The 24,094-nt window shown below is 29.4% G+C and overlaps 1 protein-coding gene across 4 annotated transcripts in view; it reads right to left on the bottom strand.

Annotated features, from left to right (window-relative positions):
* Orc3 (origin recognition complex subunit 3) overlaps nucleotides 1-17,352 on the bottom strand; it is a 62,555-nt gene extending 45,203 nt beyond the window's left edge. For 2 of the 4 annotated variants that reach the window (XM_075371090.1, XM_075371089.1), the window contains exons 1-5: nucleotides 17,062-17,352; nucleotides 13,365-13,502; nucleotides 11,623-11,728; nucleotides 7,870-8,045; nucleotides 5,078-5,289 (exon numbers count right to left, since the gene is read on the bottom strand). In XM_075371090.1, coding sequence (XP_075227205.1) covers nucleotides 5,078-5,289; nucleotides 7,870-8,045; nucleotides 11,623-11,728; nucleotides 13,365-13,502; nucleotides 17,062-17,088 — 659 coding nt within the window. In that variant the 5' untranslated portion in view covers nucleotides 17,089-17,352. The remainder of the gene's footprint in view (nucleotides 1-5,077; nucleotides 5,290-7,869; nucleotides 8,046-11,622; nucleotides 11,729-13,364; nucleotides 13,503-17,061) is intronic. The other 2 variants (XM_075371088.1, XM_075371087.1) reach the window with 1 other exon arrangement.
* Between the last annotated feature and the right edge of the window lie 6,742 nt (nucleotides 17,353-24,094).

Below are 24,094 nucleotides of genomic sequence, written 5' to 3' on the forward strand. Positions count from 1 at the left end.
ATCCAAATTTTTTGTGTCTTGGACTTTTTTTGGACACTTTTGGTCCAGTTGATTGCAATCAAAAGGTAAGGGAACAAATAGATGTTACAACGGTCCTAAATCTAAAATTTCAACATTCTATGGCTAATTGTTTTTAAGTTATTTGAGATACATATGTACATACAAATGTCAAGCCGAAACTTGTCAAAATGAATTCAGGGATGGTCAAAATGGATATTTCTGTTGAAATCTGAAAACCGAAATTTTTCATGATTACAATGCTTCCTTGTATGAAAAGGGGGAAGTTCTTAATTTGTACTGTAAGCATGTTTTACTTTCCTGGCATCATAGCTCTCCAGAGCTATGCTGCAAGAAGGAAAGTATGGTAATCAATCAAAAAATGGGGTATGGGTTTTTTCATTTCTCAACATTTCATGACCCAGGAATCCTGAAAAACAAAAAAAAATGGGGGGCAATGTTCATAAATATGTACATGCTTTGCCACGTTTGAAGCTTAATCAATTTTGACTGGATAAACAGATTTTTATGAAATTTTGTACAGATACTCCTGTATAAGGGATAATTTGTTGGTAAAATTTTGGGGTCAATATCTCCAGAGGGGGTTTGTGGGTCGATTTTCTCAAACATTTGCACACATAACCCCATTTTATATTAAGTTCAGTACATGTGTGCATGCTTATCTTGCCACTTTTTAAAAATGTTTGCTATAAAATCCCCTTTCCCAAATATAAAAAAGATATCTTTTTATTAATTGCATATTTAAAAAAAGTTTTTTTTAAGTCTTCCTAGGCATAGTAGTGCTGCAAGCGATCCAAAAAATACTTTGGTACAATATTCAGGGTGGGGGAGCTGATCAAAGATAAAAAAGATCAATTTTTTTTTATCTTTCAAAACTTTTTTGGATTTAAATCTCAAATGGTATTATAAGTTTACATAATAAACTTTTAGTAATAATATTAAAATAAGATTTTATCATAGTTCACCTCCACTTCCAAAAAAAGGAATCTTAAGTAATTTTTCATATATAATTGTTTTTCTGCTATATAAGAACAAATAACCAATGCCAGGAAAATATTACAACTTTGTTGTCAGATTTCTTTTTTATCCTTCCATAACTTTTCAATGACTGCACTAAACCGAAAAAACATTTTTTTAAAAAATGTTTGAGGATGACCCCTTATGGTCTCATTCTACTGTTAAATGATATTGGGTCAATAGAAAAAAAGTGGTTAAAAAACTTTTCCGCCATATACTACATATACTTGCTCTCAAACAAACCTTTTAAACACTTTCTATAGACATTAAAAAATTGTGTAGGAAACAAGAATTTTTGAAATATATAATAAAATAAGATAATACAATATGATAAGAATAATATATAAATGATGTAAGATTCCCAGAAAAACAGCAAAAGCCTATTTTTTTTTTAAATTGAGGTAAGATTAAATTTTATCTATTTTAAGGGTGCTCTTTAACATGCAACTTGCACTTCTGAAGTAAATGAAGAGAATTATACATATAATTGATAAAACTATATGACATCAAAATAATATATAATTATATATTACAGAATGTATCAATAAATTTTAATAGATTTTAAAACAGTTCAAAGACATTTTAGTGGTTTGACATAAATATTACAATAAATAATAAATAGAATACACTTTATTGCTAGTATACATTTTATTTCTGAAGCAATACAAAAGTTTCTTAAATTCATACTGTATATAATTTTTTTTTAATATTTTTCCAGACATAACTTTTGGTCAGAAGCTCAGATTTTGATGATTCTTTTTTTAAACGATTGATGAGTCAATTGCAGTAGTCCCATTTCATTACTTAATTGTATTAAACCAATGGAAAAAAAGTAATGGGCGAATAGCAATCTTGTTTTGTTTTACAACAACATTTTTTTTTATCTTACGAGCAGTCTGTTTTGCAGGCCTGCATGTATTTCAACTTCTACAAAGTTAGAAAACTAAAGAGTAAAATATATTTTTTTTTAAATTGAACGTATTTAAAAAAAATAAATAAAATAAAACTATTTTTTTAAAACTAATACTGAAAGGAAAAAAATAATTTCTCTACTACTTCCTCAATACAACCTTTGAAACTTATTCTTTGAAGTCGGCATCAAATTCAAACAAATATCATAAGCTTTATCTCATGCAATGAAATTTTGTAATCTGTATCACAAGGGCTTATAATTAATTTAAAACTGTAAAATTTAAATTGGGTTTCAAAAATTATATTGAGGGTGCAGCCGAAAAAATATTGAGGGTGCACCTTTTCAGTGCAATTTTTAAAAAATCTTTTTTTGAAGTTGTTCAATTTTTTAAAAAAAATTTTATTTTCAAACTAAACAAGCAATGTAACTAATTATATTAATATATTCTAAATTATGTATATATTTAAAGAGCCTCATCATCTATTATAAAGGTAATATTAACCCAAGTAGAATAATAATACTTATATTCATATTATCAGTTGATTGAAAAGAGATAAGATTCAGGGATAAAATTAAATAAAAGAAATAAACTATATAAAATCTAAAAACCAAAAAAATACTGTAATATAAATAAGCATAGATACAAAAATATTAATAACCAGTATACTAATTTTAAACAAGATGAATTGACAGCAAGCATTGGAGTGGATAATAAATTTATAAAATAATTAATTAAACTTAGAACCAACTACAAGGAATAAAAATTTTAAACAAATGAGTGAGTAATGAACAATACTGTTATTTTAAAAATAAAAATATTTTTCAAGTAATTTTATGAGTGACTGTTATTTCATGGAGAATGCTGATGGGCCACGGCCTGAAAATAATATATTTAGTATTAAAATAATTTTATCTTCAAATTAACTTATACATAGGTGTAAATTTTATTTAAACAACAAAATTTTATACTAATACAGTGGAAACACGGTTAACTTCTTTTTTTTTAATTCAATAGTTTGATCGCAGAATCAGAAATTTCTGTTATGTTGTTCTAACACAACTTGTAACCACACCATGAGTTTACAAACATCTTGTAGCAAGTTAATTGCCCCTTTCCTTTGTTTCACCTCTCACTTTACCATTCCTTATCTCCTCGATCTCTTCTTACCATGTAAATTCACCTACTTACTACACTAGTCTGTCAGCATTGCAAAGGGGAGGTAGTAATAAACCACTCACTTCTTTTCTGCTTGGGCATTATACAAGAGACACTATTTTTTAAGAATTTTAGATATCCTAAAACATGGTTGAGGTGCCAGCCAAATAAACTGGTGATTGTCCTACTTTTTCTGTAATCTGCAGATTGAACAATCACATTTCACTTTTTTGAAATGGAAATTTTTGACAATAAATCTTCCCTCCTATGATGCTACAGGATGCCTGTCTTTAAGTTTAGATTATCATGGAACTGTGGACAGATGCATGAACATAGTATAACGGCTAATTATTTAATTTCTTGTTACATTCTGTTGCTGTCACAGTCTGTGACAGCAACTCTGAAAGTTTTAATCAGTAGAATATCTATCTCACAACACTATGCTTATGCGGGTATCAGAGTTTCAAGGAGATTCTCTAATGGGCATTAAACCATCAAGTTATGCAGACCGATTCATAAGGTATAAGATCTATCTACACAGGAAAAATATCATGCAAGAATTAAATGCAATCACAAACGCCAAAGATATCCATTATAATGCATTTTGCTGATATGAACTAGTTAATAACTGTTTCCATGTTAATGTTCTTCTATTTCATCAGGTTTAGCCCAACAACCTTATCCTTCATACAGCTATTTTAGAAGTTAAGTCTCTATTCTTACAAAACTTTAATAGTACAGTCACCGACACATAGGTATAAACAACAAAGAAATGAAAACTGCATTATTAAATTAAATGTCAGTGACCCTGTAATGTTTAATAAATTATATCTTGATGATGTGATACAGAAATTATTACTATTGCTTAGGAAATGAAAATTCCAGTGTACTTCATCCACAAACTAGGCTATCTATCTGGCATTATTTATCAGTATTATGTATAATGAGTCAAAATCTGGACCTTATTTCTTTTGAAATCATTGTGAAAATACAGTTAAAAATAAATGCTAAACACAATACAATTATGTGAAGTAATTACTTAATCTTATTAACTAATGGTAAATCTAATCAAGAGAGCTTATGGATACAGAAAAACAGGACTATGGTACAAAAAAGATGACTGCTGTGAATATCTTTGTTAAAGGATATATTACTTCATGATTTGGAAATTTGAAGTGATCATCTTGTTCCCTTGACATTTCATCTCCAGACTTTTCTTCTGTTGGTTTCCTTAGTTCTTGTATGCACTCATTATGAAACTGCCACACTGAATAACTCAATTCAAAATACATGAAAAGATCCAAAAGAAAATGCTACAATAATGTTGCTTCAAAAGTCATGTCCAGCAGTGAATGCAATGTAATGGAGACCATTTAATAACTTTTCAAAGCATCTAATTTTCTACTCAATATAAATCCAATGCAAATAAGGACAGCAATTGCATTAATTAATAAAAAGTAACATTTTTAAAAAATAATCATTGTTTCTGCTCAATTCTGTAAATAAGAATTCTTGCTTTAATATTTTATTAAATATTCATCGACATATATACCAAAATTTTCATCTTAATTATTGTTCCTGGATTGAAAGCTGCTTGCAATGAGGAAAAATAATCTGGGATAAGATGATATGACAGGATTAAAGAGGAAATCCTTGAAGACATGTTGTATTGGAAATGAACAGTTGGGAAGCTTTTGAATATAAGTAAACATATTGACTGAAATGAAAGAACACCACCACTGAATACTCAAATTTATCTATCACACTCATCATCCTGTTCATCTTTTCCCAAAAAATACCTCACATGATAAATATCTATCTGTTCTTATCCAAGAATCATAGGAACAATGTTAGATGAGATATAAAATTACAGTATCATCAGAGAATATTTGTTATTGATAAGTGGAATTAAATAAAACTATTACTACAATCGGAAGTAATAAATATAAATGCATGTATCAGTTAATATTTACCTAAGAATAAGAATGAAATCTTCTAAGACAACAGAAGAAAATCCTTCAAAATCCTTTAAAATAATAACAAGTTTGGAACAATGTGATGAGTTTTCTTTTTCATTCTTTTTGTTTTCATTATACCACAGTAATAAATGAGGTAGACTGCAATCTGATCTTTTTATGTTTGTTTTTTCTTCATCAGAATCACTGCTATCATAATCAAAATCCATCTAAAAAAAAAAAATTCTCAGACACACATATATATATATACACACTCACAGGAGTACACATATGTAAGCTATTCCAAAATTGACTTCCAACTGGCTGGTAAGAACAAGACAATGAAAATAAGAGTAGGTTTTATTTCTTTCCTCAGTTACTTCTCTGCATAGTAACACCCATATTCAACCAAATAATGCACCAGTACATCCTTAGCAGATATTCATGGAGATCTCCTCCATCCTTTAGCTCATAATTGGTTTTGAAGCACTGGATCGTTAGCTACATCTTCATCTTCACAGAGGTACATTAAACATTAAGCTCCATGTTCAGGTTTAAGTGAAGATGGCCAAAAAGACTTTATTACAAAAACATTTCAAAATAAGTACATTTAAATTCCTAAGTTCCATGAATTGTATGACTAAAATTTCTTTGTTTTAAATATTGTAGGAATCACTTTTCAGCTCGACATCACCTGCTTGAATTTTCCTCTTGTTGTACATATCTGTGTATCTTCTCCAAATTTCTAGCACTGATCTTTCACAGTTCTATTATTTACAGTCTTATCAAAATAAACATGAGACATTTGTGAATGAATCTCACTGGTATCATAGCCATCCCTAACAAAAAACAATCAAACCATGCCACACCTCATACTTGGTAGAAGCAACAGGGATTTCATGTTTGGCAACCACTGCTTTACCAGCAATAAATAGAATGGATGGACAATGGGTGTGTAATGGAATTATACATAGCTGGTTGTTATCATAGTAACATGCGTTAAGTGCTTTATTTTCAACAGCCAATCAGGGAATCAGTTTTGGGATAGCCTCTATATTTTTAAAATAAATTGTTTTATTTTAATTACTAGGAAACCTTACCATTTTTTTAAATTTTATTCTCATTTCAGAAACACATTACACAGAAAAATTTTTATTTCTGTTATATTAGATTTGATCATTAAAATTATAAATTGTTGATCCATATCATGATTAAAAAATTTTCAACTGTTTTAAGTAAAAGTTGCAATATAAGTTCAAATGAATTTTTGGAATTTGGCCAAATGAATTTGCCAACTAAATTCATAGTTAATTTCACCCACAATGCAGAAAAGAAAATTAATAATAAATATTATTAAAAGATGTAGTAGTTTATATAACAATCATATCCTATAAATATTTTTTTATATAATGAAAACTTAGTAATTATATTTTTATTTTAATCATTATATTTTATTCAATATTAATAAATAAACCAGCAATTGCAATTACTGTACATAACTCACAAATTAAGAGGATCCTTTCAATCCTTAGATCATTTTCTGGGTTGATTTTTTCTTAATTTGCACATTAATACTGCAATTATTTTCATTAAAAAAACTTTTATAATTGGGCTTGGATTGAGATAGGTAAAAATTTTTAAGGCCTAGGTCTAAGAATTTTAAGTCAGAATAACATAATACTTTGTTTTTTTGTTAATATTGAATGAACTTAAGCAGTCTTGTTCATAACATTTTACATCGATTTTTAATTAAAACTAAAGTTTGGTTTTCTAATGGCTAATCCATGTGGTATTTTGGTGATATAAATTTTATTGTAAATTACCTTCTCCTTTCAGTTTAAGACTGATTCTTCACAGTAAAAAGCACTTTTTTTTAGTTTGAGGTTTTAGGTTTGAGGGTTTAGTTATAAATATAATTTTTCTCTGAATATTTCCTAATTGTTTTCATTTTTATATTTAATTATTTTTTTCCAATTCTTTTATAGCTGCTGATGTTGACAATTACCAGTTTCTTTTAAGACAGAAATACGCATGTTTTTATAGATTTTAAACTGTTTTGAATAATTCTTTGCTATTTTAAACTAAATAACAGTTCATTTATTTTTTTCTACTCAATCAGTGATTTTTAATTTCAAAAATAAAATTGAACATAAATAACAAAAATAAAAGTAAGCAGTGTCCCATGAGATTATACTCCATGATCTGCAAATTCTGATATAATTAAAGGATTCTATAACATGATTTTCTTAAACTATAATAATTTTCTTAACAATAGATCCTATAACATTTCTTAAAATATTCCAGTAATAAAGTACTGAACTCATGGAAGAAATAAATGAACCTTTTAAAAACTTTCTTAAAAAGTTGACTATCAGAATAAACAATTTATTTAAAATATACAGAAAACATCACCATATTTCCTTCTTCATGAGAAGAAGAATCTAAATATTAGTTTAAGAACAATAATAACATTAAATTGAACACTTACCAGAAAGGGAATGATAGTTTTGAAAAATCAGTACATAATTGAACTGATATTTATTTCTGGAATAACAAAAATCTGTAACATGAAAAATGCCAAGCCTGGTCAGAATTAAAATCCAGAACCTGTACATGAAAGGTAGACCATTCTGCCACAGAGGTCAGCAATAATTATACAACTTTATTGTACTCTTCTCTATCTCAATATCAGTTAAAAGGTAAGGTAGACTAGATGATACAGTGAAGCTAAATTATTGTAACATTTGGCCAAAAGACATAAAAATATACTAAAATTAATACAGAATACTTAAAAAGATATGAAAATATACCATTTCTTCTTCATCTTGAATTTTTGTACCCTTAAGAAATTGGGCAACCGTTTGTTCTATAATGTTTTTAACACTGTTACAATTCTCAGACTGTAATAAGGCAACATGGTTATTTTGTAACTGTAATTCTAATGCAAGAGATGTTAAAAGAGCATTATGATCTGGCAAGTTTACACCTAAAAAAAAAAATTAAAAAATTCAGTATACATTCTGCAGAGTAATAAGACAAAAGAAAAAAGTGAAGTGACAAGAAACATAACCCCCCCCCCCAAAAAAAAAAAAAACTTAAATGTTGGTCAATGGTGTTTTCATAACAGAAAAAATCTAATTAGCAAGTACTTTAATACCTTTTCTGCCAAAAATGTCTGACTGCAGTTTTACTAAATGGGATCCAAAATTATATTTTTAAAAACATACTGTTTGTCAGCAAATCTAAAGTATGTGGTGTATATATGGAAAAGTTTGTAAAAATCAGTCTGATTCTTTCATAAAATAAGCTGTCACTAACTGAGAGGATAAGTAAGTAATATAGAAAATAATTTCATCAACTTTTTTCTTTTTTTTTAATGCAGACAATTTAAATAATTCAGATCTTGCCCCTTTATTCAAAGCTTAGTTTGCTCTGTTAAAATGTTATTTTGATAAAACCATATTTATTCAACTATTATCTATCTCAAATGATAAAAAAAAATCACATATAAAAACCTTTTTTTTAAAAAGTGTCAAAATTGATTCATTGCAATATTTTAATTTTCAAAGTCTCTAGTGTTGTTAAAAATTAATTATACAAAATGTTGACTAACATATGTTTTTATCTTTATAAAATGGTAGATGTAGCATATTAATAATTTTTAGACAATTTTAAACTACAAAAAAATGTGCAACTTATCATATTCAACGATTTTATTTAATAAGTTCTGATATTTACACAATTATTTTAATTTTTCCTTACAAGCGATTATTTACAGTAACATTCAAAATGTTAAGAATAGTAATTGAGCATCATTTATGATCTACTTAACGTAAGATTAAGTAACTTTTTAAGACAACATACAGGCTGTGGCACTTATGTGCTGGTACAAATTTAAACAATAGTTAAATTTGAAAATCATTATAGGTTACTTCTATCAACTAAACACAGAATTATAATAAAATTACAGTGAGGAAGGCAAAGTAATCTTTTTTCATAATTGTATTACGCAGTTTGTCTACACAACTTTCAGAAATTACTCCTAGAAAATCATTATTAAAATTTATGTAATAAAATTCACTGATTAAATAAACATTTCTATAATAATAATACAAGCATAACAATGCTGCAAACTTCAAATATATTTTCCTTATGCATTTTTTTAAATAACATATCTTTTACACTAGATATTTTATTCATGATATTAGGAAAAATACAAATAACATGAAGGGTAGAGAGAGAGAGAGAGAGAGAGAAAGAGAGAGAAAATTCTACTGATATTCACACTGAGTACATGAGGCAGATTGAGTGTCATCGATTTTTCATCAAGGTCTAACAGATTAAATTTTTTATTCTATTAGCAATAAATATTTAAAAATCTCATTCTAAACAGAAAATAAAACACATTTTATTCATAATTTTAACTTAAAAAGAGAAATTATATGAAGGTGTAAATGTGTAATAATGTGTGATTAAATGAATAATGTGTGATGTACAATGTAATTGGTATACAAACAGGATGATTGAGTCACTCCAAAAATATCATATTAGTAAAAAAAATAATAAAACCCTTTTTAGAATAAACAAATAACAAACAAGAACTTAATAGAAATACACTACAATAGAATTAAGAGATTATCTATTAATATCATTAGTTTTCGAAAATTTACTTTATCATATATGAGGGAAAATAAAAAAGTGTGAAAACAGGTATAAAAATGTCAAACTGCATAATCTTTGTGATCCACTTTAATCATTTCAGATATATCTCAGCTGTCTATAAACTCATTTGAAGAAATAAGGTATCATTTTGTTCATAATAAAAGGCTTAAATTTTTTTTCTTTAAAAACAATTTGATAAAACCACTATTTGCAAATCTATTAATAATTAAAAAATTTTAATGGGCACCAATTTGGAATTTCAAAGGTAAAATTCCCTAACTTATTTTTTTGTAGATGTTATCAGTAACATTTGGTGTAAATGTACTCAGGAAAATTTACATCAAATTTTGTTAAAATATCTTAATCTGTTCTTAAATTGTAAATTTTAATTGAAAAATATGTAATGATGGATAGAGGGAAAATAAACCAAGATACGGTATTTGCCCACATTTTTTTTTTTGTTTATTTTAATTTCTGGAAACAGTTACACAAGTTTGGCCAACACCTCGCAGGTTATCCAGAATAACCCACTGGGTTGGTCTAGTGGTGAACACGTCTTTCCAAATCAGCTGATTTGGAAGTCGAGAGTTCCAGCGTTCAAGTCCTAGTAATGTCAGTTACTTTTATACAGATTTGAATGCTAGATCGCTTTTTGTTATACTGCCTGCTGACACACAATAAACACCTGTTCCTACCGTGAGAAAAGCTACCAGACCTGGTTATGGGATTCATGGACACAAAAGCCTCAGCTGATCTTTCTCATGCTTCAAGTTGGGTCTGGTCCTGCAGACCAGAACTCGCAGAACTGATGTTACAATGTCAGTTCTGCGAGGAGAGGCTGCATGATGGTAGCTGTGTGAGTTTAGCGGAGTTCTGCAAACCAATTCAGCGAGATGTTACAACATCAGTCTGCAAGGAGAGTTGTGCAAGGTGTGAGTCTGCAAGATGAGAGTACGAGATGTTAGTCAGCAAGAAAATTCTGCGGAGAGGACAGTAAAGAGTGAATTAAGTTCGATACGAATAAGGTGATGCTGTTTTTACTTGTTGGCAATTTAAAATATAGTCTATTACTCAAGAAAAGATTTTTTTTTTAAATATTAGAAAATATTTTTGGCCACTACAATGTAGATAGTTATTATATACCAAATATCATCAAAATCAAAAATAGTGACGCACTGATCATTTGTTGAATTAAAATTGAATACCTCCATAGCAATGACAACCAACAGAAAATGAGAAGGCATTAATCAACAAGTTTTGGAATGATAGTAATAAGGGAAAGAAACTATATGATGACAGTAGCTGTTGCTTTGAGTGAAATTATGCTCACCATTCATTCCAGTGAGCATCACATTTCAGATGCCCTCCATAGTATAACAAGAACAGACAAACAAGTTAAAAGATTTAGTTAAAAGATCAGCTGTGAGTCCCCTTTATGTTATAAAGTCCTTCAGACAGCATCTTAGTAACCTACATGATTTAACTTCAGTAATACTTAGAAATTTTAAAATTACCTAACTGTTTGTTGACTTATACCACAAATACTGAATAACCAGACTTTCTCAAAAATGTTTTCATAACATACCATAAATAACTTTATTTATAAAATATGAAAAAAATATTTTTATTTTATTTTATTAAATACAAACATAAAACTTTCTTCTGGGAACAAGCCTACTGTTTTACCAGTAACGCAATGGTGTGTATAATTTTTACAGTTATATTTTCAATCATTAATTTACTAAATGTTATCTTAGAAACTGAGCATGCAAAATCCCATAAATAAAATAGGTAAATATAATGTATTAGGTCAATTTATTTGCTCAACAAGTTCTGATTTTTTCAGATGGTAAACTGTAATGATAAATAAATCAATAAATAACAGTTTGTTTTTTACCTACCCATCAATAAAACAGCTGTAGGAATTGAACCAGTTGAGGTATCACACTCTGTAATGTATGATTCAATATCATGAAGAACAACATCTGATACGGTCTTATTAATTTTCTGAAAGTATTTCAACACAGTATAAAATATAATCAAATATTATGCAAAACAATTCATGCAAAAATTGTTTAATATCATCAGAGTAATAAAATAAGAACACAAAAAAAAGATGTAAAATGAATACATAAAAAAGAAAAAAATTAATATAAAAAAGTTTACAAGTTTTTTAGCATACTCATTCAGTTCTAACAAGTGTTATCTATACAAAGGTATGAATAAATTTATTCATTTAACCTTACTCTAGCTAGTAAACAGCTCTACAAGCTATGCAATTATTTCAAAATGTTTTCATTGAAAATGTCTGAATAAACAGCTTTAATAACTGAAAACAACTACCAAAAAGAAAAATAAAACCATAATTATGATCTGAATCTTATCACTGGGAATGAAACAACTGAGTTTTTTAAGTTCTGATAAATTATCTAATTCTGATACATTTTAAAATGCATTTCATAGAATATTATTTAACCCTTTCAGTAGTAATATGCAGTTGTACAGACATCACAAATTTGTACAGATTTGACACTTGACACTCTGTGACAAGATAAATTTATTTACAAAGTAAATTTATAAAAATTACTGTGTACATGAAGAATAAAATATGACTAAAACAAAAAAAATATTATAAATAAATGTTCAAGATTTATGCTTTTCTCATTAATAACCAATTAGTTAATTTTTTCTTAACATTAAGATTCATACAATGTACAAATATTTTACCAAAGAAAATGAAAAGAATGAAAAGATGTCAAATCCTTTCTAGGAGCCAAAGCCATGATGATATGTTTTAATATCACAGTAATCTTTTATTAAATCTTAAGTATTATAATTTCTTACTACTAACATGTAATACGAAACAGTTAAAGAAACTTGATAAGTTATCATTCAAGTGGATTTTCTACACTTTAAATATTCATATATAATCTACAATTATTTTTTAATTTTTACAAATTATATTTGCTTATTTATAATGGTATATAAATTTCTTTTCAATTTGTAAAAACCTTTATATTTTTAAAGCAGTGCTACTTGGTTAGTGACCCTGTTTTATTGGATAGTTCAGTTTGTCTCATTTATCTCAAAAAATTCACCAGTTAACACAGGTGAAATGGAGCCTTTTAATAGCTTACCCACTATTATAAAAATAATAAAAACACTTTATTATGGAATAATTGAGACTCAACGAGGAACAGTTCCTTGACAACCATTAAATTGCATGTGGTTTTAACTTACATGTTATTATAATTGCAATTAGGTCTGGACATTTCAGCACTTAATTCCAAATCATTAGCATAGCACTGTCACCAGTCAAATTACTTGTATGTATAAGCAATTCCAATTCTAGCTAACATATTTAACAATAAACTCCACACTCCATTTTGTCTGTTCCATACACGACATGACAGAGCACAAAACAGACAATTATAATCAGGAATCACATAGATGGATGATTTCTGGTGACGAAGCTAAATGTTAATTCCACCATATACGTTGATTTTACCATATACAGTTAACAACCAAATCGTGTGAACGTGCTCATGGTAAATACATGAGCACGTTCATTTCTTTCAATTTTGTACACACACATTTAAAGCAAACATACAAATAGGAAATAAAGATCAAGTTGATTCTCTACCTTTAATTTAGTTTCAATAATTTTCCACAAATTTGAATAGGGTTTGTACCACATTGTAGAAGAAAAATCCAGAACATCATGGTACTTTTTTCTCTTTCCTTTTTTCCCTTCATCTTTTGGTTTAAATACAAAACAACCCTACAACATAACAAACAAAATTATATTTAATCAAATTTTAAATATTCATCACAAAAATGTTTTCTTCAGCACATCTTAATAAATCATGTCTTTGAAGAACAAAATTAAGTATAAAGAATTCAAAAAGCAGAAATGTTGCCACTGTTAGTGCTAATGCTCTCAACTCATACAATCATGCGTATATAACAATATGCTTTAATTTTTTATTTTATGTATACTAATGCCTAATTATTCTTGTATAAAATGAAAAATACACTGATTCAGAACTATTCTATACTAATAATGTATACTATTGTAAGTGTACTATTCTCTTATAGTGCAAATAGTCTTAATATACTTATTATCTTATCATGTATATGTAATACATACATATAGACATACATAAATATTATCATATCTGTTCTAATATAATCTCTGAAGATTATTCATATATACATAAATTTCTTTCTCAACCTTATATTCAGGTTGAATTTTTCTTCTAATTCTAGCATTTTCAGTGATACACAGTCATTTTCAAGTAAAATTATTAACTCTAAAAAAATAAATGATTAACTAATAAATATTAGGTACACTGCAGGAATGCACTCATAAATTTACCATTACCGGAACCATTTGATTTTGTATCATAGTAAACCACAAGAATATGCTCCACAGTCATGGCAGCTGGTTACATAGCAATGTTATGAAAAATGCAAATTTATCTCTATGTTAACATTAATAAGAAGCAAACTTTATCTTTTTCATGTCAAATGTTAACATTTTTTCAGGAATTAGATTTCTAGCAACATAGTTTGTCACTGTTTACCTATGGATATCCAAAAGCAAGAACCATTTTCTTGCAGTCTGATTTTTATAATTTAGGTTATATTTTTTATCAGCTAATAATTTATTAATAACATATCAATAAAAATAAAGTGAAGTGAAAGTTAGGAATCAAATCAAATGACTTGAATATCCACATAAACATTTTAACAACTTAATATTTAATGGTTGAAACTTCAGAGTACAAAATGTTTTATTCATTGAAATAGTCCAATTTTGATACGCCTACATGCCCATAGAGTTACAAAAACTTAGCAACCACCTGCTTCTCATTAGCATATTGTCTGCAGTCTGGTGTTTTACAGAGTCAAGTTTTTACATATGGCTGTGGGTCCAGTCTCTCAAATTTGTGTAAAATTTGGTCTGCTAGGCATAAACAAATGGGTCATTGACTCACAGCATTGACTTGCTCAGTATTGTAGGATACTTTAGGCATCAGCAATGTACTTAGTCACACACCATTTAAGGAAATTATAGTATCTTTCATTAAAAAATATGATAATGAATAATTAATGTTAAAGTAAAATATATGCCAAATTTTAAATAAAAACAAATTTTATTGAAAGAACAATTCTCCCAAAAAGCATTTCCAGAATGGCTTTCTGGCACCAGTGCATCCTGGTAAAGTGACAGCAAACCAGTGTTTAATTTTGGTGAACTGCTGGATATTTGATTTACTAAACATCACTTAAGACAATCATACTTTACCTTCCCCTTCAATTTCCGTAAGATATTCTTCAGTAATTTTTTTGTAAAAAATAAATTACAAATATTTATTAAAAGATTGTGTTAATTTAAAATGATTTTATGTAAATAGACAAATTTTTAGTAAATAATTAGACATATTAATCATCTTTTGTTAATAAATTAGTTTTGTGTTTAATAACATTGTTAGATAAACATATTTTCCACATACAAAATAAAGAGATAAAGTAAAATAAATTTGTTTCAGGTCATTTACCTATAATTATTTATTTATTAACACAACTGAAAAATTGTAAAAATCTAAGATTTATATATGTTACCATTGTAAAAATCTAACATTTATATATCATAAAACCTATACAAAATGAGTTTTTTAATTTGTTATAATGGTGTTCACTTAAATAATATTTCTAGGATAAAACATTCCTCCAATTAGATCTCCCAAATGGAGATTAATCAAGAGATCACCAAACAATGAAAGAATCATGACTTTTTGTGGTTGAAGTGTAGAATTTCAGAAGTTTTAATAAAAGTTGTAGGTAGTGTAATTTAATATAAAAAATGGTTAAATAAAGTTGAGTATAGTAATAATAGTAATAATTTATAATAGTAATAATCGAGGCCATAAAAGAATAAGCACAATGTTTTTCATATATATATATATATATATGCATGTATATGAATAGTAGATAAATAAATGTTGTACCATTTAAGATTTCAGCATTTATTATTAATGTTGTCTAGGATTCATTATGTACTTCCTTTTATATTGTCGGAAGAAGGACAATTCTTCTTTACTTATATACTCAGATTTTACTAAATTGTTTTCTTTCCTATCTGACACAGAAAATGTTCATAGTCCAGAAAAATTCATGAAATGGAAAGAAACCACCTCCAACTCTCTAGATAAGTTAATTCCTTATCAACAACTATTATTCATATTTATTTTTTTTATCAGTAATATTCTTCTAATACAGTATTCAGCAACTCTTTTCTTTTTATGCTCCAACACACATTTTGGAATTTTTGAAAACTAAAATTTTTTTGATGAGTATTTACTGATCAAGACATTTTATTAACTGCAATGAACATACTTCTAGATCTTGTAAATAACTGACCAGATGTAATATCCCTACATAGATGACAGTTTTTGATACCATGATCTAATCTAGTGTGTATGACTAAGGAACATTGTTTCTGAAACATATAATAATAATTCAGTAATAACATAATTGCATTTGTTAAAATTCTGTTGTTTTTAATGCCCTCATAATTTTTTTTTTGTAATTATAACCAAACAAGATATACAAATCGGAAAATTCATACTCAAAAATGTAATAGCATTTTATAGTGTAAAATTACACAATTAAACATGAGAAAAAATGATCAAGTCTAGAATAATGAAGCATGATCCCAATGAATATTCTGATGACAGAAATTACTTCATTAGTAAAAACAACAATATTGAATAAAAATCGATACTAAATTTATTTACCAGGCATGCCTATACAATCCCACAAAAGCATGTTATAAGTGTTTATTTCAATTATAGGTCTAAAAAACTCCTACTAATAACAGGAAATTTGTAAGCGACTTAATATTCAGTTTTAATTTATTTCTTATTATTCTCAACTAACAAAATCTACTGATAAAATTAACTAATTAAGTATTACTAATGAAAATATTTTCATTCTGCTAACTTTAACTTTCTTAATGGTTAATACGATTTTATTTGAAACTGTTTAAGTGGATACAATAAATAAGTTCTTCAATTTACTACCGCAAAACAGCATGTTAATATTAAAACTACAATATTAAAACATCATGTATATATTTTTTTAAATAATAAAAGAAATACATTTATACATAACAGGCAATTAATAATGAATTATACTGAAACGATTTCAAAAACATTAAAAACGTTTATTGCAGAAAAATCGTAAATATTTTTAAATGAGAATATCAATGACAATGCCAATTTTGGAAATTAATTTAAAACCTTACTATCGTAAGTTGTCTTTATTTCAATTACCTTTGATACCGAAACAGTGCTATCCATTGAAAATTACTCGGTCAAGAACAGTAAAATATTACCTTCCTAACCGGTTGCTACTTTTAGGTTACATTTTTGAGTATCCTATGGCGCTTTTTAACCAGTATTGCCAAATAAAATTTCTAAATAGTAATGCTAACATATTCTAATTATTGCTAACATATTGTCATCAGTTTTAAAATTTTCGATATTGTAGTAAGCTTAAAACTGCTACATTAATTTAAAAAAAAAAAAAAACACCTATCTTCTGATGCTGTTGCTGATCGTATATTTCTTTGTTCATGCCTGCTGATTATCAGAAACGTAGAATTTGATGAATCTTCTGTTCTTAGAAGTAACTTCAATGGAAGATTATATTAAATAAAAAATTATCTGATCTGCGAATATTTTTTTACTCCTGATTTAAAAGTAGTTTGTTAAAGTGTAAACTTACAGCCTGACGTCAATCTGATATTTAAATTTTTTGGGAGCTAATTTAAGAAAATTGGTTTTAAAACTTATGTAATAAATAAATTTTAGGGTTCCAGATAGCCTATTCAAATTCTTTAATGTTTTTTTTTGCGTCTTTCTCAGAATTCCTGTCTACTGGGGCAGACTTTCCATATTTGAGTTTCCTGCTAACGGGTTTTTCTGACCTTCTCATTTTGAAATTAAAAAAAACCCATAAAACAAAACTCAAAAAGCGGTTAAAAAGTAATAATAGCTTTTCAATTTTATGAAGTAAGCTAAAGTAAGGGTTTTTTCTCTTTTTTAACCTCCGGGACCACCGTTAGGTATTGCTTTGAGGATGAGATGAATGAAATTGTTTATTTAATCTCCATTCAGCTAAAAAATTGCATAAGAATGCAGTTTGCAAAATAATTGCAGCCAAGAGAAGAAATTTTGATCATGCTTATGTAAAGTGAGTTTATTCAAGCATTTTCTACAGATGATGTCAAAAACCTAACTCTGCTTTTACATCTCTTACAGATATTTTTAATACTGATATTAAAGTGACAGATTTACATATAACGTAATTTTTTTTTAACAGAAACATATGGAATATGACTGTTGCTACATCAATTTATATTTTGCCATTTAAACAAACTTAACAATTCGATTACATACCAAGAGACAGCCAAATAACTCAGTAGACATTTCTATTTAAGTCTGTATGTAAAAATATAATAGGCTGTAATAAAATTCATCAAAAACGAAAGAAGTTGGTAAAATTCTGGAGAGATGAATATGACTAAAACATTGGCTGCAGTATTGGTTGCTTATGTCTTGTTTGAGCATTTACAAAGAGGCAACCTATTCTTCCCCATCTATGTAATCCACACTCTTTTCAGAGCAATAACTGTAAGCAGTGTTGCATAACTATTCCAGCGACAGCTAAGATGTGAAGAGGCCTCTGGCTGCCCATAACTTGGAATGGGTAAGTTGTCATGTTTGTGGATTTGCCCATCAAGTTGACAGAAATGACAGCAAGCAAGTAAGTAGACAGCACCCGTTATCTGAATCTTGGAACCAACTGTGTTTTGTTGCAGCTTCAGCATCACAATTGTAAGACTAGATTCCAGTGAGATCAGCAGAAAACCCAAGTGGGATAGAAATAAAGAGGACATCAAGAGGAGGATAGATTATCCTTCCACCTTCTACGACAAGGAAAGCCAGGCTAGTCAGATAGATGCACCCACCAGGTTACCTAAAATTATTTAATAACAATTTCTTGAAGATAGAGGCAGAGTTGGTAGCTCTGCCCTGTTAGTGAAGTTATTTGAAGAGAAGTGTGAAGAATTGTTAACATTTCTTGAAATCCCCAAAACATCTCTGTGGAGGTGCATAAAAGAGTAGTTCCAAGACTTGCTGTACTTATATCTTTTCTGCCTTACCAATGGATTTGAGATGCTGACCTTTAGGCATGCTGAAATTAAAGAAGTCATCATTAAAGAGACTGTTTCTGTACCTGTTCAACATGAAGTGGAAATTCTATGGAGAGGTGTTGAAAGATAACAGGAAGCCAGCTTAGCTCATAAACAGCTTGAGGTTATCTTTTCGAATAGGAAGGAGGGCTTCACAAAGACAAAGAGGTAAAGGAATACTTTTAAGTTGCACTTCAAGGCAAAATGTCTTAACTTTTTCTTAAGATTAAGAAAATCAAAGAGAGCAGGAGAAATTTAGTGATTATTGCAGATGACAAAGAGATTGTTTGGATAATTTCAAAGTCTCTGGATAGTAAAGAGATGGATTAGAAATGTAAAAGAAAGCCCTGTCATTGCGTATGACATAGATTGTCACCTGTTTGAGTAGGAAGTGATTTGTCTCGTTAGAGAGCAGAATACCAACTTGATTGGGGTGAGATTCAAGTCTGAATGCATGTTTTTATTTAAGTAGATGTGATCCCGATGGTATCACAGAGTCTTTGAGATTGGGCCTGGTCTCTTCAGCAAATTTTTACAGAAGGTAGATTATTTGACTTTTCTTCTTGTAGAGTTAAGGAGTACATTGATATACATAGGTGCTTCAAATTTTGCAGATTTGGATATAGGGAAAAATTTTGTCATTATGCTTCACTATGGCTGCAATTATGACTGTCCCAAAAGTCTGAGACTTCTACTAATGTAAACTGCATAAGGTTACACAAGGATTGTAGAAAATCTGTTGATAGTAAGGACTGTGGTTGTTATTTAAGGGCCATTGAGATACATTTCAATTCATGGCATGATTAGGTTTGGTCAGTTAAATGATCAGGGCAGCTATATTTCCTAGGTTGAATTAGGTAAAGATGGTGATAGGAGGAGCCTTGAAAATGTTGTTCTGCAACTCCCATATGTGGTTAAGCGTGATCAGGTTTTTTTTAATGGTTGGGAAATTTTTATAATGGATCTAACAGTATGTCTGCGGATCTGTGAAGGAAGTCAATAGACTGTATCTTCTTATGGCAGGTTTCTGATACTCATCATGTTGTTGTCAATGGTCTTGGTTTCTTTGTTGTTAGTTCATATTTTCAATACAGAAACCTCATTGAGTAACATTTGGTAAGATGAGGTAGGAGATTCTTGGTCTTATTGGCAACTGTCCTATTGTGTTAGGTCTGGTGTGAATCGCTGCTTTGGCACAGTGTGGTCATAGATGATAGTGGTGAACTAGTGAAAGGTTTCACTGCACAACATGGTCTGGAGAATGTTTCTAGTGAATTAACTGCATATGCTGGCATGTTAGACAGTAGGAGGTTATTTGGTGAAACAAATATAAATATTACTATTGGAAGTTGTATTCCTGGTAAGATTCATGCCTGGTCTGTGATTGATCTAGTTATCAACTAATTGTTTTTGAATTGCATGATGTTTATAGGTGTAATGGTCCTGTTCAGCAAAGGTGCTTCCTACACAGAAAAGCAAACTGGTCTAAGTTTGTTATTATCCTTTCTGCTACTCTCTGTGTCACAGGCTGAAGTCTAGATGATAGACAATTAAAGAGGGCCTGGGAGAGAAATCTTCTCTGGCTTTCATTGATGCTATTGAGAATTCAGTTCCCAGCTTTATGGGTCGACAGAGAATTGCTGCTTGGTGGACAGGGAGTTGTCTGTATTAAAGCAATCTGTAAACGGTTTCAGATGAGCTGCTCAACATGAGGGTGACCCTGATCTGCGAGGGTAATAGCAGCTGTCTATCATAGGCGTAGGTCTAAATAGTTTCATAAAGTTAGGACATCTAAGAGAGATTCTTGTAATTTTTTATTGGGGAGCATGGAAATAAAGATCCATGGGATATTGCATATACAGTCCTAGGGCATAAGCGTAAAAAACACACCTCTGCCAACTCTCTTGACCCAGGAAGATGTAGTTTCTGAGAAAGCTGAAATGTTGAATATTCTATTAAATGATCTTCTGCTGAATGTTGTTGAAACCAATGAAATTCGTATCATCTATGAGTTTGAAAAAAAGTTGCTGCTAACTTATGCTGTGATATTTTATCTTTGAGATTTTTTATCTCTGAGATTACAGAGGCTGAGATACATCACGTAAACTGCAGTTCTGGTAATAATAAAGCCCCAGGTTTTGATGGAATTACAGAAGAGCTCCTTGTTCATTCTGTCAGAATTTGTATTAGTACTCTGACCAGGATCTTTAATAGGATGCTCTTCCTTGTTTGTTGGAAAAAAGGTATTATTAAACTTCTAGTTTAATAGCTTCTATTTAAAGGCAGGAGACAGGGAAAAAATCGTAGCTCTTCTTACAAAACTCTGATGTTCCTGCCAGTAATTGGAAAGGTTTAGGAAAAGGTTTTTATATCTTTGTATTAATGGTACTTTGAATTCAAGGTTAATTATTGATGGATATCAATGATTTTCATTCAGGCAGGAGCACAGAAGATGCTATTCTCAAGCTTACAGACATTGCTTCCTCTAGTTAGTCTCAGTATGGTTTAGGTCTTTTTGGATATATCTGAGGTTTTTAATCATTTGTGGTGGTCCTCTGCCTTGTTTCAGCTTCAGAAGCATGACTGCGCAAAATGAGTTTAATGTACTATTCAGTTATTTCCGCAGCTGGGACACTGTTCTTAGAGATGGCGGATCAGAGGCAGAAAAGACACTACTCAAAGGTTTCCATAGGACAGTGTGTTAGGTCGTTTCCTCTGGGTTGTTGAATTCGACTCTTTTGATGTGGTTGAGATTACCTAGTTGCATCATTACTTATGCAGAAGATGGATTTCTGCTGGTTCAGCAAAAACCCATCAACCCAGCAGAAAGCCAGAAAGGTTTGAGGAGCGAGATTGAGTTCAGAACAGTCCAGGCTTATAAGATACTCCAGTTGTGCAGTCAACAGCATAAGATGGTGTTCAGCCCAAAGAAAACTACTATGATGTTGTTCAAGGGTTGATTAGCTTGTGTATCGATGGCAGGTCATTGAATTAGGTATGTCCTATTTCAGAAATATCTAGGCGTTACCCTTGATTAGAATTTTGATTCAAGAAGCAGCACTTTCAGTATGTCGTCAAGAAGGCATGTGATCTTTTCTTTGGTGTCCATACCAAATGGAAATTAAATTTTAGAACCATGCATATTTTTACAAAGGTGTTTGTAAAGTTATGATGCTGTATGCTGCATATGTCTGGGCTCACCAAATGAGGTATACATGTTATAGGAATATTGAGAGCCCAGCATCTCCTATTACTGTCAATGATTGGTGGCTACTGAACTGTCTCTTGCGAGCTGGTACTTGTTATTGCAGGTGTTAAACCTACTGATATCATTACCACTGAGCACCAATTACATTATGACACCACAAAAATTAGGCCAACTCATCTCTTGATGCATGCGAGAAATAGAGGACCAAGGATTCCATTCGTGGCAGATCAGGTGGAATGAATTGTCTGATGGCTGTTACATGCATGGTATTTTCTGGACATAAAAGGTTTACAAGTTGTTAGGTGGGTTTCCCCTAATTGGCATATTATTCAATTTATTTCTGGACATAATATGTGCATATGTGCTTTTAGGGATAAGTTGGCTAGGTTTGGTTTGACTGGCTCAGGTCTATATATAGAATGTGGAGTTGACGATAATGTACACCATACCTTGTAAGTCAATCCAAAGTTGATCATATTAGAATAGTAAGAGAACTTGCAAGAATTCTGATTTAGATTTACAAGTCAACAGGAAAGGAATATAGTTACTGTCTTCCTTAGGTTTTTGGTCCTGCAGAGGATAGCTGAAGGAGTTTGATGCTCTAATGGATAGAATAGCAACAATAATATATTATATCATTTGACAAAAATTTCTCTTGTAAAAATGTTATTTTTGGGTGGAGTTCAATATTAAAAAAAGCAACACTCAAGGAATTTTTTCACCTTAAGTGTTCAGCTGTTTTTGTTGAAGATGCAGTTGAGTTTTCATTATCAGTCTCATTGTCCGGATAACCATCAAATTCTATACAGCTATTGTCTGCACAATGATTGCATACAAAAGACAAATATTTTCTGGTGATCACTTCAATGGTAATATTTTTTTGCCAAACAACTTGATGTAACAGAAATCCACCATCAATAACATGTACTATATTTTCGGTAGTTGGTAAAGCTTCAGTGCTAGTGAACTGATGTAACAGTTGCAATTTAATGTTTTTTCTGAAGGAATTTTCTGTAAAAAGTGATAGCGGGAACGGAGCTGCACGTCCACTCGCCTCTGTTGTTTAGATCCTTCAGTACACAAAACTTTACGACTTAGATGTTTATAGCAATACTGTACAAAACAAAGTTTCAGGTCAAACAATGAAACACAGTTTCTTTTGTATTTTTTTTCATACAACTGAATGGTGTAAATTTTTGAATTTTTTAAAAAAATTTAAACAAATTATCAACAATTACTGAAAAATTCATTGTTGCAAGAATATTTTTTTTTTTTTTTTGCTTTGTATAGCATGTTTTTGAATTGTGATTATAATTTTTTTTTATTTTACCAAAAAAGTATATGTCAAACAAAAAAGAATGAGCACTGGCAGAACTCTGTACAATGATTTTTCTAAGTAGAATTAAAAAAAAAAAAGTTTCGAACTGGAAAAAACAAATATCTTGGAAACTTCTTGATTTTTTTTTATGTAAAGAAATTTGGGACTATTTACGACACAAAAAGGTATACTTTACATTAATTTTATTTTTATTTTACTGTATATTACGTTAAGAAAATTCTTTTATTTTTTTTGACTGATTGAAAAATCCATAAGAAATTATCCTACAATACCAGTATTGATATTAAAATTATCTAAAATAAATATTTAACTTTGCAGTTATTTGGCACGGTAGATTATATATATATATCTTAATTTTGTGGTCTGAAATTAAATGTTTCACTATGAAACTATAGAGTAAATAATATAGTTCTGAATATATATATAAATGGAATTTTTTCAGAATTTTTAAATTGTAAATATTCATTACACGCATTCAGGAAAAATGCAATCCCACTGTGTGCACAAGTGTAAACTGAAAATTTCTTTTACAAATTCACAATCTAAAACAGTTTTTTAAAA

Source organism: Lycorma delicatula, chromosome 7 (genome assembly GCF_047948215.1).
Source record: "Lycorma delicatula isolate Av1 chromosome 7, ASM4794821v1, whole genome shotgun sequence".
NCBI classification, from domain to species: domain Eukaryota; kingdom Metazoa; phylum Arthropoda; class Insecta; order Hemiptera; family Fulgoridae; genus Lycorma; species Lycorma delicatula.